This window comes from Aquarana catesbeiana, linkage group LG02 (genome assembly GCF_042186555.1).
Source record: "Aquarana catesbeiana isolate 2022-GZ linkage group LG02, ASM4218655v1, whole genome shotgun sequence".
In the NCBI taxonomy this organism is placed as follows: domain Eukaryota; kingdom Metazoa; phylum Chordata; class Amphibia; order Anura; family Ranidae; genus Aquarana; species Aquarana catesbeiana.
The window spans coordinates 139,641,752-139,660,307 of NC_133325.1; the positions used below are offsets into that span (position 1 = coordinate 139,641,752).

The 18,556-nt window shown below is 39.4% G+C and overlaps 1 protein-coding gene across 1 annotated transcript; it reads right to left on the reverse strand.

Moving 5' to 3' along the window:
• Positions 1 to 4,084: 4,084 nt before the first annotated feature.
• Positions 4,085 to 12,245, reverse strand: LOC141129810 (keratin, type II cytoskeletal cochleal-like). Its single transcript, XM_073617875.1, has 9 exons — positions 11,820 to 12,245; positions 10,798 to 11,006; positions 8,930 to 8,990; positions 7,844 to 7,939; positions 7,588 to 7,752; positions 6,355 to 6,480; positions 5,746 to 5,966; positions 4,754 to 4,782; positions 4,085 to 4,254 (listed from the first exon to the last, which is right to left on the reverse strand). The coding sequence occupies exons 1-9, from the start codon at positions 12,243 to 12,245 to the stop codon at positions 4,085 to 4,087; spliced, it is 1,503 nt and encodes a 500-aa protein (XP_073473976.1).
• Between the last annotated feature and the right edge of the window lie 6,311 nt (positions 12,246 to 18,556).

The following is an 18,556-nucleotide window of genomic DNA, read 5'->3' on the forward strand; positions in this document are numbered from 1 at the left end:
AACCCTCTTATAGCTCATTGACACTGGCTATTGTATTGTTTCTAATTCATGTTTAGTTCATACTTGGACCATTATTTGCCTATACTTTACCTTATACCTTCAAATATTATTGTTTGAATAAGAAAAACTATTGAAGCTAAAGGTTGGTTGTGCTGTCTTCCCCTCACGACACAGTTTGTTCCCATATGGGGTGTCTGGGTGTGTTGGACAATACTCCCTACCTTATATTTAGCGTTCAGAATAGATTACATTGTTCACGCATGTTTGTTATGTTTGTTATTACTGTTTTATCATTTGTACCCATTCATGCGATCCTTTTTCCTATGTCCTAATGTATGGCAGACACTGTTCACCTATTTTTTTTTTGATTGTTCTTTCTGATAAACTTCAATAAAAACATTGAACAAGAAACATGTATTTTCAAAGGTCATTTTATTTTTACTCTTTAGCTCTCATTAACCACTTGCTTACTTGGCACTTTAAACCCCCCTCCTGCCCAGACCAATTTTCAGCTTTCAGCGCTGTCACTCTTTGAATGACAATTGCGCAGTCATACAACACAGTACCCATGTGAAATTTTTATCATGTTTTTGCCACATATAGAGCTTCCTTTGGTATTTGATCACCTCTGGATTTTTTATCTCTTGTTAAAAATATGAAAAAAGGCCAAAAATTAAAAAAAAAATACAAAATAGTTTTTGCAAACAGGTAATTTTTCTCCTTCTTTGATGTACACTGATGAGGCTGCACTGATGGGCACCGATAGGGTGCATTGATGGGCACTCATAAGGCAGCACTGATGGCCACTGATAGGCAGCACTGATAGGCGGCACTGGTGGGCACTGATGGATGGCACTGATTGGCACTGATGGGCAGCACTGAAGGGCGGCACTGAAGGGCATTAAAAGGTGGCACTGAAGGGCACTAATAGGTGGCACTGATAGCTGGCTCCAATGGGCACTGATAGGTGGCAGTGATGGGCACTGATGGGTGACAGTGATGGGCACTGGTAGGTGACACTGATAGGCATCACTGCTAGGTGGCACTGATGAGGCATTGATTGGCACCACTAGATGGGCATTGATAAGTGGCACTCGTGGGTATTGATAGGTGGCACTGATTTATTGGTACTGATATACACTGGTGTGCACTGATTGGTGGCACTGATATGCACTGTGGGTACTGGCAGGTAGCACTGGCAAGTGGCACTGGTGGGCACAGATGAGGTGGCTGTGCCTCTTCCTCTTTGGGACCGATGTCCTTACACAGAAGCCAGTGATCAGGTTTTTTTCTCCTCACACTATCAGCAATGTAGGTCCGTGCTGTAGCCATCATTCGGCTATAGCGTGGACGGGAAGCCGTTAAAATATTATCTGGTGATCCTGCCATCATGGTCTTTTTTCTGGTACTTCCTGTTATATGGTGACAACACTTGGTCTCTCACTTGCTTTCCTGTGTTTCACCCTGCCACACGCGCTTTCAGTGGAGACCTTGGTCTCATTGTTCAGCCATTGTCCATCATTTTCACCATGTAAAAGACGATAAAATTGAAAACAGTATTTACCAAAGAGAAAATACAAATATTTATGATACGCAGTCCTTTAACAAAACTGAATATCATGAAGTTATGTTCACAGTTATACAGTCTTATAAGGTGACCATTATCTAATATACCTTTGTCTGGGGTCATTCAACTCCTGCCTATTTATATAAAATATGTAATCGGGTTTTGTTTTATGTACCTCTTTTGAACACTCAGGATTGGTAAGGACGTTTATTGTAAACCACAATATAAACTATCCACCTAGCTTAGTGAAAAATGTAAGGTTATGTACACTTTGAATATCTAATTGTGTGTAAGAGAAATTAAAGAAAATAACTTTTACTTGTACAAGATTGTATGACTGAAGTGACCACAGCTGCACCTCATTTCATATCAGGAGCAGTTGCTCACCACTACAGTGATGCATTACAGTGCTCACTACACTACAGTGATGCATTACAATATTGCAGCTTTGGAGTCTTGGGTTCACTTGTAACTTTTTCTCTGTCAGTATGTAATTTTACATATTGGGGGTTATTTACTAAAGGAAAATCCACTTAGCCCTGCAAGTGCACTTGGAAGTAAAGTCGCTGTAGATCCGAGGGGGAAATGCAAGGAAAATAAAAAACAGCATTTAAGCTTGCACATGATTGGATGATAAAATCAGCAGAGCTTTCACTCATTTCAGATCTACCTCTTAGATTTAGAGTGACTGCACTTCCAAGTGCACTTTCAGTGCACTTTCAAGTGCACTTGCAGTCCAAAGTGGATTTGCCTTTCGTAAACAACCCCCATTGTCTTCAGGCTTCCTCAGGTTTCTTTCCACATACTGGCAGGCCTGAATCAGCATTCGAACAATTCTGAAATAGTTCAGAACTCCTGGGCTGGTCAGACCCAAGATTCTATACATAAAAAAAACTAAAATAACAGAATAAATTACATGCTGTACATCTATGTGTTTCCCGCTTAAATTGGAGCTACATCCAAAAGGTGACGTTCTACCTTAAAGCCTCCTCCCGCACTCTTGGGTATGAAATTGAGCTTTTGGGGAAGAGGGGGGTAGGGGGAGCTGGTACCCGATTTTGACAGGTACCCACTCCCACTTCCACTTTGACTACCTAGGTGATAGGAAGCTGAAGTTCTCCTCCTTCCCTCCCTCTTGCAGTCATCTGGGACACATTACATGTCCCAGAAGACTGTGGGACCATTCACAATGCGCAGCACCACTCATGCATGCGCAGTGGGCACCCAGTTGTGGAGCTGCAAGCTGTCACAGCTGGGTGCCCACAGTTAAAACGCCAGCACTGGGAACAGCAGATACAAGATAAAAATGCTTGGGCTGAGTACATTGCTGGATCGTGGGACAGGTAAGTGGCTGTTTATTAAAAGTCAGCAGCTACAATTTTTGTAGCTGCTGACTTTTAATTTTTACACAGGAGCCTGGAGCTCCTCTTTAATATAAAATGATGATACTGAGCTGAATCCCTATTGCTATCACTGTTGTATTCTGGGGCAGGTTTTTTCCACTTTTTTGATCTGGGGGAATGCTTCAAATATTGTCTATGTCCTGGGGAACCCCTGATAAAAATAATTACACCTACAGGCTATTGCACATTACTATGGTCAAAAAGTAGCAAAAAAAAAAGATTAAACAATGTAACCTACCTATCATATTTGACAAGGTAAGATCAATTTTTTATACCCTTTGTTCTATACATCAACATTATTTTCAGTAAAAATCTTAAAATTAAATGAATAATAGTAACAGAAAAAGAACTACAAACAGTAACAAATGTGGTGTTCCCTAAGATTAGTAGTTGGTGAAAAAAGTGCCTCCTTTCATTGATGGTCAGTGTAAAATGATCCTTCTTACAATGGTGGTCAGTATAAGTGGAAAATCAATTCCAAATTGCTCAAAGCTTTATGATCCCCTAGCAATCTTAGCAGGAATCCTAGGGTACCACAGAACCCTGGTAGAGAAAGGTTGTTCTAGAGCTGATCGTTAGTCCAATTCTGGTCCGGCTGGTAGGTTAATCTGCATGTACCAGGACATGCACTAAAGTGTGTGAGTGGGATATTAAACAGTAGACTTTATTGGGACAGGAACTACTGGTAGTGGTAAAATCTGCTTAGCAGACATGCATAATATGTGTTTTCTGTATAAATAAGAGTAATATAAAGAGGACATGAGCTGAGCTTGTCTTTTCATCCATTTTTATACACCCAGTGCTCAAAATTTTTAATTGTAAATCATCAAATACTGTAAATGTATGGTGGGAAATGTAATTTCAGCTAGTGTCAGTCTTTATAATTACTGCAGATGTCAGAACATGAATTACTGTTTATTGAAGCATTTTACAGCATACAATGTCACAAATATATACAGCAAACATTATATTTAGACTACACTAATAAGCAAGCCAGCACCCCTAATTCATATATAGACATAATATGAAAAGGAGATTTCTACATTTCTATGTAGGCTTTTATGCATCGATTGAAGCAGCTTCATCATATCTCTGTATATAGGTCTTCACTTTATCAGTAATGTCCATGGCTGGAGTAATGCTTGCTTATGGGGACATGGCTTCTGGAGCTGAACCCTCCTTTATGATGATGGTGGTGTTGTTGGTGCTGGTGGTGGTGGCCACTAGCTTCATGGGACTTTCCTGAAGAATGGTGTTTTCCTCCAGTGCTGGAGTGCAGGACAGCTGAAACAAATGGATAGGTTATGTCAATATGTTAAGCTTTGCCATTCCAGGCAATATATCAATATATGTTCAGGCTATGTAATTCAGAAGACAATGCGCTTTTATGAATCCAGCAAGTCTACTCAAATTTTCTTCAAGGGCAAGTATACTTTAATTAAAGATTCATTAACCCAACCTCCCTAGTCCTCCTATCTCTATATTTTAAAATATAACGATAGGTGTAGTTAGTTTCAGATGGATTGTGTTTGCCTGAAATTAGAAACTGCACATCATGATCTGGGAACAGTATTATTAATCCCAAAAACATTAACACATAATAATGTAGAGTATAGTATCTTGCGTAAGAATAATTAATAGAAATGATAAATTATTCACTAGTAAATAAACTATATTCAAAATATTCCCACACTAAATGTGGGAGACATATAATTCACATTAATACTGTATGCGTATTTACACATAGGTTTTTATCATATATGGAACAAATTGTTTTACTTACAAATGTTTACATGTCCCTCTGCACCTATCCTGAAAAAGAGAAAAATTAACAGAATTTTAGCATGAATTTCATTTTGTAAGATTTTTTTCTTACTCCTATGAACTATGAACACTAACTGGTAAATAACAAATGAACAGACTATCAGGCAGAAACCCAGATAACACGCGATTGTGCTGCAAGTTTGAAAATGACTTGCTAAGCTATTGCTAGACTTGCCAGGCTTCACAAGTTTGTTGCACAATTGCAGCAAGTCTGCATTGCATGACTCCAGATTAACTTTCTTTGCAAACATTCTGCAAGTCTGCTGCAAGTTCTGGTTCAGTTATGTTGTGCAATAGTCATCCCACCACAGGGGTCACTGTGGCTGAATTTTCATGCTGTAGACTTGCAGAGCTCTTGCTGTAGACTCACCACTTCAACTTTGCTTTTGCTAGAGACTTGACAAGCATATTTGCTACAAATTGGAAAAGTGTCAACTAGAACTTGTGCTTCGAGTGCTCTGCAAGTGTACAACTTGCCAATAAAAATGTGCAACAAGTTAACAGACTTACAAATCAACACTGCCACAAATTTGTGGCAAGTTATATTTGCTCTCTGGGTAGAGAACTAAAATGTATTTCTTACATATAAAGAAAATGCAGACTCCTTGGTTCTGAACTTTACATACAGTACCTGTCCATTTGAATATTGCTGCCCAATTGCAAAAGATTAGCAAAAATACGTATGTCTGTAGGAATCTACAACTTTTGCAGACCCCCAGTCTAATAATACTCTTGATGTCCATACTAAAATTTACACTCTGGCTCTGCCACACAGCACAGTCATCCTGGTGACCTGACTTTTCTCTGATGCAGCTAAATAACACAGTCAGGCCACCTCCCTACCCCAAGCCTGGCAATGGATATTAAAAGAGCAACAGGAGACTGGTGAAGTAATCTCTTTGTTTTATCTTCCAGTTAGCACGTTCCTTGCCTGACATCTGAAATATATACCTGTGCTCTTCTCCCTCCAGCATTTTCTTATAAGTGGCAATCTCAATATCCAGAGACAGTTTAACATTCATCAGTTCCTGGTATTCTCTTAGTTGGCGAGCCATGTCCTGTTTGGCCTTCTGTAGGGCAGCCTCCAATTCAGACAATTTTTGCTTGGCATCCCTGACAGCAGCTTCACCACTTTCCTCAGCTTCCCTTATGGCAGCTTCAAGTGCAGCACGCTAGAAATGATTAAATAACATGCATTCTTGTTTTAATCTGATAAATTGAGTATCACCTGCTTTGTTTTATTTGAGTTCAATAAGCTTGACAAAATATACATGAGCAAAAAGGATCTCAATGAAACAAGTGCTGAAAATATTCTATTTATATCAACAAGAAAACAATAAATTACATATTACAAATAAATTATACTTTTTTATATATCCAATATAAAAATGTGAACATGGGAAGCAAAAGACATTTCTGGTCAGTTTAAATCTGGAAAAATATAACATTAAACATTAATCTAAACAAGCGCTATGAAACTGTTAAAAAACCCTAAATCAAAGGTGCTAACAATATTGTAAAGTCGGCCATAAAATTATAAAAAAAACACTGGATTTATACCTGGGATTTGGCACATTCAATTTCACTTTTAAGTTTCTGAATTGTTCGATTGAGATCCGCAATCTCATTTTGGCTGTTCTGCAGATCGTTTCCATTTCTTCCAGCTGCCATTCGCAGGTCTTCAAACTGTAGATAATATAAAAAAAAAGAATTAAATTCTGAATATTTGTGGAAACCAAATGTTTTAATTCTATTTGTTATTCCATGCACCATTTTATTTGAAGGCTCATGTCTCATAGGAAACTGCATATTTTTAATATATTAAGATATAAAACTACTATTTTAAATTGAATTATCATCAGTAGAAGATATTACCTGGAAAAAAAAATAACACAGATGTTTAAATGATATCTAACTCCCCCCTCTCAAAATTATATATATATATATATATATATATATATATATATATATATATATATATAAATATATATATATATATATATATATATTTTTTTTTACAGATTACCAGTACTTTGATGTTGTGGCTGCATTCATTTTCCCTTTTCATGCTAAAAACATTTTCAGCAAGTAAAAAAAATGTGTGCTGATCTTGCCAGAAATGCAGTGTCTTGGTTACTTCTAGGGAGTTTAACTGAGCGCACAAACAATGTTTTCTTCCTTCTGTAAACTACGAATCCCATCCACTAACATGTAATAGAGAAGCAGAGGAAGACATATTTGAAGTCATAGTAAAAACCATGGCTCCCTCCATGGATACAGTAGAGTGAGGGAAAAGAATTGTGTTTTTTTGCAATATTACCAAGTGAAAAAAAAAGGAAAATGACCAAAATGAAAACAAATGCAGGCACCACATTTAAGGAACTGTATCACGCAGCATAATACATTTTTTGAGAGGAAAGAGATGCTCTTAAATGCATGTTAACTTTGGGCGGAACTATACATAGCATATTATGTAATTTTTAAGGAAAAGGGTTGGCTGAAATCAAAATGTAAAATTATGATCTATTATACAGATGGCCTCAAGCTAGCCGGGTGACAGCACACTAATGGTGTTTTAACACTGGGTACCTGTACTGACAGCATAAGTCTCATTAAATTAACATATTGTTTTAAAATAACCCATGGCAGAATATCGGCTGTGGTGAACATATATCATTTTCCTCTCAATCACTTATTCAAACTATTCAGCTATTCATAGCTGCTTATATCTATTCTGAATTACAATGCATGGTGACACCTGTTGCCTTGTAGCTCCAATTATAACACACTCACCCTGGATTGGTACATGGCTTCAGCCTCTGCTCTGCTTCTGTTAGCAATCTCTTCATATTGAGTTCTGACATCGGCGATGATACCATTGATGTCTAGATCTCGGCTGTTGTCCATGGACACAAGAACTGAAGTGTCTGAAATCTGAGCTTGGAGTTGATTGATTTCCTGAAAATTTAGAAAATATGTACAGCAACTACAGTATAGCAGTATAAATTAATTAAGAATGTGCTTATGACCCAAAAGGAGCGTTATTTACCGCATCATACAGGGTCCTAAGGAAGCCGATCTCATCGCTCAGGGAGTCGGCCTTGGCCTGAAGTTCAGCTTTGTTCATGAAAGCAGCATCAACATCCTCAATTTAGAAAAACAGAGTTATTCATTTTATTAGTGTTGCCTTAACCACTTGCCGACCAGCCTCCTCAGTTGCACTGCGGCAGAATGGCACGGCTGGGTGAAACAACGTTATGTAACTTCGCTTCGCCCTGTGGCCACTAGGGGGCACGCACGCCCCCGCCCACCGAGCAGATGCGAGTGCCCGGCATTCACGAATACCGCCGGGCTCCTGTGATCGCTGCTGTAAACACACAGTTTCCGGTTCTCTGAGGGGAGAACACACAGATCGTCTGTTCATACAGAGTATGAACAGCAATCTGTCATCTCCCCTGCACAGTCCCCTCCCCCTTCAGTTAGAACACACACTAGGTAACACACTTAACCCCTTGATTGCCCCCTAGTGTTAACCCATTCACTGCCAATGACATTTTTACAGTAAACAATGCATTTTTTTAGCATTGATCGCTGTATTAATGCCAATGGTCCCAAAAATGTGTCAAAACTGTCCGATGTGTCTACCATAATGTCACAGTCCTGATAAAAATCGCATATCGCCGCCATTACTAGTAAAAAAAAATTAATAAAAATGCCATAAAACTATCCCCTATTTTGTAGACACTATAACTTTTGCGCAAACCAATCAATATATATTTATTGCGATTTTGTTACATATCAGCCTAAACTGAGGAAAAAAATATTTTTTATATATTTTTGGGGGGATATTTATTATAGCAAAAAGTAAAAAATAATGCCTTTTTTCAAAATTGTCGCTCTTTTTTTGTTTATAGCGCAAAAAATAAAAACCACAGAGGTTATCAAATACCACCAAAAGAAAGCTCTATTTGTGGGAAAAAAAGGATGTCAATTTTCTTTGGGTTCAACGCCACACGATCGCGCAATTGTCAGTTTAAACGATGCAGTGCCGAATCGCAAAAAGGGGGAAAATCTTCCGGGGCTGAAGCGGTTAACAGATAATACAGAAAGCTGTGACTAATTTTAAAATGCTTACCCTCTTCAGAGAAACAAATTCATTCTCAGCACTTGTTCTTCTGCTGACTTCATCTTCATATCTGTAAAAAGACACATTTTTATTTTCTCATATGTCCTTTACATACTAAACAATCTCTAAATTATTAACTGTTTCTAAACCACTTGAGTCCCCAGTGCCAAATTAAAATGGTGTGAGTAGAGTAACTATTTGTCCCAGTGCTGTTTTGAAATGTCTCTGGGAATCAGTAGCTCCTGTGCGTCCCAGCAGGAGTTTTGGCTGAAACTGAAGGCTGTCAATGGCAGTAAGCATTCAGTCCTAAGCCCTGGAACTGAAATGATCATCTCCTGGGCTTCCGATGCTTCTACAGTTGATTCCTTAGGAGCGCACTGCAGAAACAAATGCAAACATTATGGGGTTGATTTACTAATGGCAAAAAGACTATGCACTCTGCAAGTGCAATTGCTCTGGAGCTTAGTAAATGAGCAGAAGCTCTACTAACCTCCATCATCCAATCATGTGCAAGCAAAAATGCTTTTTTTTTTTCTTGAACAGGATTGGGCACTCTTTGCAAAGTGAAGCCTTACCTCATTTACTAAGCTCTGGGTCAACTGCACTTTGCAAAGTGCACAGTCTATTTGCATTTAGTAAATCAACCCCTATTCTTCTGTTTAGTATTTACATTGGAAGTGTAATGTTGTCACATGTCACATCACTGCACTTACTCTTAGTATGTAGGCCCAGCCAGATCTGTTGCAGACAGCAATAGATCTCTATTTCAAATGATCTGCTGCTGCACAGCTGCATAGCTGCATGAGGGTTTGGATCTGGTCTCTGCTTAATAGATCCAGACCCCCCTCATGAAGAAAAAAAGTGTAAAAAAAAATATTTTCATTGCATGTCCCCCTCGGATATACAGCGACTTTACTTCCAAGTGCACTTTCAGTCCACTTTCAAGTACACTTGCACTGCAAAGTGGATTTTCCTTTAGTAAATAGCCACCAATGTCATCCTATTTTTTAATATGGTGGCAAATATAAAAAAGTCACCATTGTAATCATTTGTGCCCAAGTCAACAAGATTTAATCTTACTGTAATATTGTGCAAATTATTTCTTCAAACCAATTTCCCCCTGCATGCATTGTAGCATCAAAAATGAGTAAAGCTATCCTAAATTGTATATGTTCACTTTGAGTTTTACCATATTGCTACATTACCTGAAAGTTGCGCTGTGATATGATTTTAATCAGCAGACTTGAATTAATATATTTTGTGGTAAATATCTGGGACTCTCAAATTTTGTAAATGTTGTCTTGAGAAAAATGATAGGAAATTGCATTTTTTCTAATTTTTCTACTATTTATTTTCAATAAATGTTCAAGAAAATAAATAAATAAATAAATAATTATATATATACTTTGATACTGAATACAGTATCAAAGTAAATGTACTGTATACCCTTATATTCTTTAGGTAAAGACAATCTTTGCCTTTATTTAGACCTGCAGTTTCCATGGTGATACACAGCTATAACACCCACTATTTGAGTGAAAGTTCTGTTGAGATCTGACATAAACACACGCAACTGTGACAGTTACCACCAGAGGCATGCCTTAAATGTAGCATATACTGTATGCGTTTGATTTAAGGATTTTTGATTAAGGATTTAATAACATAAAGAACGTTTCTAACAAGCTTTATTTTGAGAAGCAGTTTAATTGTGAGCTTAGTTCTGCTTTAAGAACTAGATGCTAGGATTTAAGGACTAATACTAGAATTTCCATATTGCCAGTCTGAGCCTAGTCCCAAAACATGGAGAGGGTAAAGCTTTACCATTAGATGCAGGGTACTCCATACATTTATGCATTAATGTGTAATAGTATTGGTACCTTCTCCTTAGTTCCTCTACAGTGCCCTCCATGCTGTTCCTCTCTGCATCCAGATGAGCTCTCTCACATTCTAGATTCTCCAGCTGTCTCCTGAGGTTGCCAATAAAAGCTTCAAACAGAGGTTCAATCTGACATCTTGCTGTCTTCTGCTCTTGTAGAATAGACCATTTGGTCTCCAGCATCTTGTTCTGCTGTTCCAAAAATCTTACCTGTGTTGAGAGTAATTGCTTATGGGTATAGAAATTGGGTAACATACAATAATATACATGCTTTCACATGAACCTAAGCCAGATTGGATTGGCAAAAGCATTTTATTACAATATTTTCCATGTTTTTTGACTGGGACAGTATAATTTAGTACAGAGTATGCACATCTATTTTTCCATTAATAAAACAGTTCACTAGAATGAACTGCATATCACTCATGTGGAAATTGGTTCATTTAGGAGGCTGAAGAACTTATGTTTTCATATTTTAATTTAAAGTCAATGAGGGTGATTTGCTAAAGGAGTTAAAAATCTTTACTAAAAAATGTGTGTAGATATTTACTTCAATTAATCAATAACGTGAAAAGCAAATTCCTGTTAATTATAAATATACAATCATGTGCAAGTGCTTTTCACGTGTTTGAAAAATTGAGATGAATAGTAACACAATTTTTGAATTACAATTCTCTAACCTTTTCGTAAATCAGCCCTATTGAATTCATATTCACTATATTAAGGGCAGTATATTTTCAAGGACATCCTGTGTATGACATTTTAAGTAAAGTATCTACTGGGAAATAATGTTAAGCAATTTGCAGAAACCTATAGATCATTGTGGGGATAGTCACACATGATAACATCGAATGGCATTGGTTGTTCATGCTAAATAAATTGTACATTTAGGGACACAACTTTAGGACTTTATTCAAACAGAACATAACACATACACCTCGATGTGCCTTTTTTTAACCTTATAAATATTGTCGGCCACGTTTACCTTTTCCTTTCATTTTAAATGAACTTGACAATTCTCACCTTGTCAATAAAGGAAGCAAATTTATTATTCAGGCCCTTAATTTGGTTCTTTTCTTCTGTTCTAACTCTTTGCATGTTTGGGTTAATTTCCAGATTGAGAGGAGCCAGAAGACCCTGATTTACAGTAACTGCTGTGATCCCTCCGGAACCAGACATTCCTTTAAATCCATGACCATGTCCAACAATACCAAATCCAGATCCATATCCATGTCCACTTTTCCGTAAATGGAAACTTCCCACTGAAATCTTAGGTCCCTTTGACCCAACAGAATGATCACTCTTGCTACTGAAACAATGCTGGGTCCGGTGAACATTTTTAGAAGAGTGTGATAAGAAGCTGTGTGAGCTGGAAGGTTTGGGTAAAGAAACAGAACCAGAACTAAAGTGCTTGTGTCCAGATAAGGCCAGGATGGAGCGGTGAGACATGATGGATCTCCTCTTAGAGTTGATACACAGAGAATCCAAGGTACTGTCTACTCTCAGAAGCAATGTTCAATGCTCTGACACTTGCTAGGCTCCTTTTATACTAAACTGGGTGTAGTTAGTAATATTGACATTGTTATGACTTCCTATAATTTTAGCTTGATGATAATAGTTCATCCGTTTGTCACAGAAAATAAAACAGTAACCAATCTATATTTTCAAAGCTGTGACACTTTTACTAGGGGCTAATAATATAATAAAACAATGTTATATTAGTATAACCAATATGAGCTGATGTTATTACAAGAAATAATTACCATGTCTTGTACATGTCCCAGTAATGCCTTACAAGATGGTTCTACTTGGAACGGCCCAATATTAAAAAAAAAATATTTAGTTTCAAGGATTTCAACTGTATTCATGTTAAGGCTACGTAGCACACCCCATAGAGACTGCTAATGAACTTGGATCCCCCACTCTTTCTCAAGCACCCAAAAACAGAGAAGAGTCTGTGACTTTGTTTTTGTTGTTTATTAGGGGGTTAATAACTTGGATAGGGATGGGAGGTTATGGGAGACCCACTTGACTTCAGCAAAGTTTTAACAAAACTTCAGGGACATTTTCCTATATACAGTCTATATACAGTCTCCTTTATTTTCCTCCTGCATAGCTCTTGCTTGCTCCAGCTGAATCACTTCAATTTATCTGACAGGCTCCCAGTCAGATTAGCAATAGCCCTTTACAGGCAGGAACTCGTAGCCCCATTTGTATTGCTCAGTATAGTGAAACAGCTTGTAACTCTTCCTCCGTGGTCATTGATCCCAGCACCACCTATTCAGGCACTGCCAACCCACCTGGCTGCAGCTGCCTCTTTCATTAGCCCTCCAGGCTTACTCTCCACACCAGTCCACCTGACTGACTCTTCACCAGCCCACCCCGCTGACTCTCAGGAGATCTCTCATGGAAGTACTGTATGAAGACTTAAGTGCACCACTGTCTTCAGGGAGACTGGCTATGTGTGGCAGTCTCCCCCTTGTTAGTCCCCAACAGTGTTGACTACTCACTCTGTCCTCTCTTGCTCCTGTGCCTCCAGGAAAGCCTCCTCCTGTGTGTTTTAGCAGTATCCTTCAAGCACCCGAGCCCCGGCCCAAGGCAGGGAACCTCCCCTCAGACTAGGGGGCACCCCTGAGGCTCCAGAACACTGAATCCCCATCTTCCACCAGACTGCTCCTGCTGGCATGGCCTATGTTTATTTATGGAGTGGTCTCAGCCCCCTGCCAGTCTACCCCTGAGGATTGGCTGAGGCTCCATAAATATTCAAGACAGCTCCTCCTAACCTCCACCCACTAATTCTAAAAGATTCTCTGAACTTCTAGACCAGGGGGAGGCTCCAGAGAGCTGTCAGGCTGAATCACCCAGTACTGAACTTTAGTAAATCCTGATCCAGATTCCATACCTCAGGCTTAGCCCTGAGCTAAACTATAATTTTCCTGCTCTCACTTCTAACACACACAGTTATTTTTGCTATTTTTACCTGCAAAAGTATTCCACACTTAGACTATTCTATGGCTATTATAGTACAATTGTCTAGTCTATTTTAGAATCATTTAAAAAAGCCATTGGGGTTGATTTACTAAAACTGGAGAAAGCTAAATCTGGTGCAGCTCTACATAGTAACTAATCAGCTTCTAACTTTAGTTTGTTTAATTAAGCTTTGTCCAAAAAACCTGGAAGCTGATTGGTTTCTATGCAGAGCTGCACAAGATTTTGCACACTCCAGTTTTATTTTAGTAAATCGACCCTATTCCATCCCCAAATTTTTACTGTTGCAGGTCAGGTTATCTCTAAATCAGGAAATGTGTTATTAATTAAAAATTGTAAGAGAAATAAAGACAACAATGCACAATTTCTAGAGTGACCACGGCATAATGTAATGCACATAATCAATGGTTAAAATATCAAAAGAGCAATAAATTATTAAGCATCCACAAGTACTGTGCACACACCAAAAGAAGCATATCACCCAAAGGAAAGAATAATATATAATTGAAAGAGAAATAAATATCAGATGGCGTGCATTCCCTTTCAAAGAACGAGCCTGTCCACCACTAAATTGAGAGGGTTCAGCCCCGGTGTATCTAGTCAATGGAGACTAAACCCTTTCAAATTTATCTGCACACCCCCTTGTTGATGTACAGTATATACAGTGTATATAAAAAGTATACACACCCCTGTTAAAATGTCAGGTTTCTGTGATTTAAAAAAAAATGAGACAAAGATAAATCAGAACTTCCACCTTTAATGTGACCCATAAACTGTACAACTCAATTGAAAAACAAACTGAAATCTTTTAGGGGGGTGGGGGAGGAATGTAAAACTAAAAACTAAAATAATGTGGTTGCATATCTGTGTGCACACCCTCTTATAACTGGAGATGTAGCTGTGTTCAGAATTAAGCAATCACATTCAAACTCATGTTAAATATGAGTCAGTACACACCTGCCATCATTTAAAGTGGCTCTAAATAACCCCCAGCTGTTCTAGTAGGTCTTTCCTGACAATTTCTTAGTCGCATCCTACAGCAGAAGCCATGGTCCGCAGAGAGCTTCCAAAGCATCAGAGGGATCTCATTGTTAAAATGTATCAGTCAGGAGAAGGGTACAAAAGAATTTCCAAGGCATTAGATATACCATGGAACACAGTGAAGACAGTCATCATCTAGTGGGAAAAATATGGCACACCAGTGACATTATCAAGAACTGGACTTCCCTCCAAAATTGATGAAAAGACCAGAAGAAAACTGGTCAGGGAGGCTGCTAAGAAGCCTACAGCAACATTAAAGGAGCTGCAGGAATATCTGGCAAGTACTGGCTGTGTGGTACATGTGACAACAATCTCACGTATTCTTCATATGTTTGGGCTATGTGGTAGAGTGGCAAGACAGAAGTCTTTTCTTACCAAGAAAAACATCCCAGCCCGGCAAAAACACATCTGCCAAAAGCATGTGGGAAAATGTGCTTTGATCTGAGGAAATCAAGGGTGAACTTTTTGGCCGTAGTTCCAAAAGATATGTTTGGCACAAAAACAACACTGCACATCACCAAAAGAACCCCATACCCACAGTGAAGCATGGTGGTGACAGCATCATGCTTTGGGGTTGTTTTTCTTCAGCTGGAACAGGGGTCAAGATAGTCAAGTCAAGATAGAGGGAATTATGAACAGTTCCAAATACCAGTCAATATTGGCACAAAACCTTCAGGCTTCTGCTAGAAAGCTGAACATAAAGAGGGACTTCATCTTTCAGCATGACAACAACCCAAAGGATACATCCAAATCAACAAAGGAATGGCTTCACCAGAAGAAGATTAAAGTTTTGGAATGGCCCAGCCAGAGCCCAGACCTGAATCCGATTAAAAATCTGTGGGGTGATTTGAAGAGGGCTATGCACAGGAGATGCCCTCGCAATCTGACAGATTTGGAGTGTTTTGCAAAGAAGAGTAAGCATATATTACTAAGTCAAGATGTGCCATTACGATAGACTCATACCCAAAAGACTGAGTGCTGTAATAATATCAAAAGGTGCTTCAAAAAAGTATTAGTTTAAGGGTGTGCACACTTATGCAACCATATTATTTTATTTTTTTATTTTTACTTCCCCCCTAAAAGATTTCAGTTTGTTTTTCAACGGAGTTGTACAGTTTATAGGTCACATGAAAGGTGAAATCACATAAACCTGACATTTAAATTTTTTTTTTTTTTAAATATCGTAGGGCCCCCCAAAATCTATACCAGACCCTTATCCAAGCATTCAACCTGGCAGGCCACAGGAAAAGAGGGGGGACAAGAGAGCACCCCCCTTAACCGTACCAGGCCACATGCCCTCAACATGGGGAGGGTGCTTTGGCGTCTGACCCCAAAGCACCTTGTCCCCATGTTGATGGGGACGAGGGCCTCATCCTCACAACCCTTGCCCGGTGGTTGTGGGGGTATGCAGGCAGTGGGCTTATCGGAATCTGGAAGCCCCCTTTAACAAGGGGACCTCCAGAACCCGGCGTCCCCCCCATGTAAATTGGTAATGGGGTATATCGTACCCCTACCATTTCACAAAAAAAGTGTCAAAATGGTAAAAAACACAAGCTTGGGACAAGTCCTTTAATAAAAAAATTTTAAAAAATAAAAATATGTCCCACAATGTCCCAAGCTGTCTCTTGTCTTTTTTACCATTTTGACACTTTTTTTGTGAAATGGTAGGAGTACCCCATTATCAATTCACACATGGGGAGGCCGGGATCTGGGGGTCCCCTTGTTAAAGGGAGCTTCCAGATTCCGATAAGCTTCTCGCCCCAGTAGAGAGAGAATAGCACTGCTCCAGGTGGGTCAGATGAAGGTAAAAGTCATCTCCTTCAGTCTAGAAGTCCAGGTGCTGGCAATGCTATGGCAGTTAGACATCAAAGAAATTCTGGACAGCCACACTCCAAAGATATTTGCCTTTATTCAATAAGGTGTCATCCAAAATACAGGTCACAGCAAAGTGGAACAAAGCTTATGCGTTTCGCACTACAAGGCATGCTTAGTCATAGCTTATGAGCTATGACTAAGCACGCCTTGTAGTGCGAAACGCGTAAGTTTTGTTCTACTTTGCTGTGACCTGTATGTTGGATGACACCTTATTGAATAAAGGCAAATATCTTTGGAGTGCAGCTGTCCAGAATTTCTTTGATGTCTAAGCCCCTCGCCCACATTCCCCCACAACCACTGGGCAAGGGTTGTGGGGATGAGGCCCTTGTACTCATCAACATGAGGACAAGGTGCTTTAGGGTCAGACCCCAAAGCACCCTCCCCATGTTGAGGGCATGTGGCCTGGTACGGTTCAGGAGGGGGGGCACTCTCTTGCCCCCCTCTTTTCCTGTGGCCTGCCAGGTTGCGTGCTCAGATAAGGGTCTGGAATGGATTTTGGGAGGGACCCCTACGCCATTTTTTTAAACTTTTGGCACAGGGTTCCCCTTACAATCCATACCAGACCCTTCAGGTCTGGTATGGATTATGGGGGGACCCCTACGCCATTTTTTTAAAATTTGGCACAGGGTTCCCCTTAATTTCCACATCAGACCTGAAGGGCTTGGTATGGATTTTAGGGGGACCCCTATGCAATTTTTTTTTTAATTTTGGTTTGGAGTTCCCCTTAACCACTTGCCGACCGCTGCATGTACATATATGCATCAGCATAATGGCACGTACAGCCAAATGGGCGTACAGGTACGTCCCTTTAAATTTGCTGCCATGTGGTCGGGTGCGCGCGACCCTGCCGCAAGCTCCGTGAGTGTGATCGCGGGTCCCGCGGACTCGATGTCAGCAGGGATACCCACGCTCGTCTCACGGAGAGGAAGAATGGGGAAATGCTGATGTAAACAAGCATTTCCCTGTTCTGCCTAGTGACACTGACACTGATGTAATCGGGAGCGGTGATCAGTGTCGTGTGACATGTAGCCCATCCCCCCCACAGTTAGAACACATCCCTAGGACACACTTAACCCCTGCAGCGCCCCCTTGGTTAACCCCTTCACTGCCAGTCACATTTACACAGTAATCAATGCATTTTAATCGCACTGATCGCTCTATAAATGTGAATGGTCCCAAAATAGCGCCAAAAGTGTTCAATCTGTCCACCATAATGTCACAATCACGATAAAAATCGTTGATCGCCGCCATTACTAGTAAAAAAAAAAAATATTGATAAAAATGCCATAAAACTATCCACTATTTTGTAGACGCTATAACTTTTGCGCAAACCAATCAATAAACGCTTAATGCGATTTTTTTTTAATGAAAAATATGTAGAAGAATACGTATCGGCCTAAACTGAGGAAAATAAATGTTTTTTTTATATATTTTTTGGGGATATTTATTATAGCAAGAAGTAAAAAATATAGCTCTTTTTTTGTTTATAGCGCAAAAAATAAAAACCACAGAGGTGATCAAGTACCACCAAAAGAAATCTCTATTTGTGGGGAAAAAAGGACATCAATTTTGTTTGGGAGCCACGTCGCACGACCGTGCAATTGTCAGTTAAAGCGACGCAGTGCCGAATCGCAAAAAATTGCTCTGGTCTTCTGCCAGCTAAATGGTCCGGGACTTAAGTGGTTAATATTCATACCAGGTCCAAAGGGCCTGGTAATAGACTGGGGGGGTTCCCATGCTCTTTTTTCAATGAGTTTTATCGATGTTGCCGAGACCCGATAATTCATTACAGCCGCGATCAGTTTTAAATGGCAATTTTTCCTCTAGAAATGTAATTTTGCTGTGGTACTGTTCTA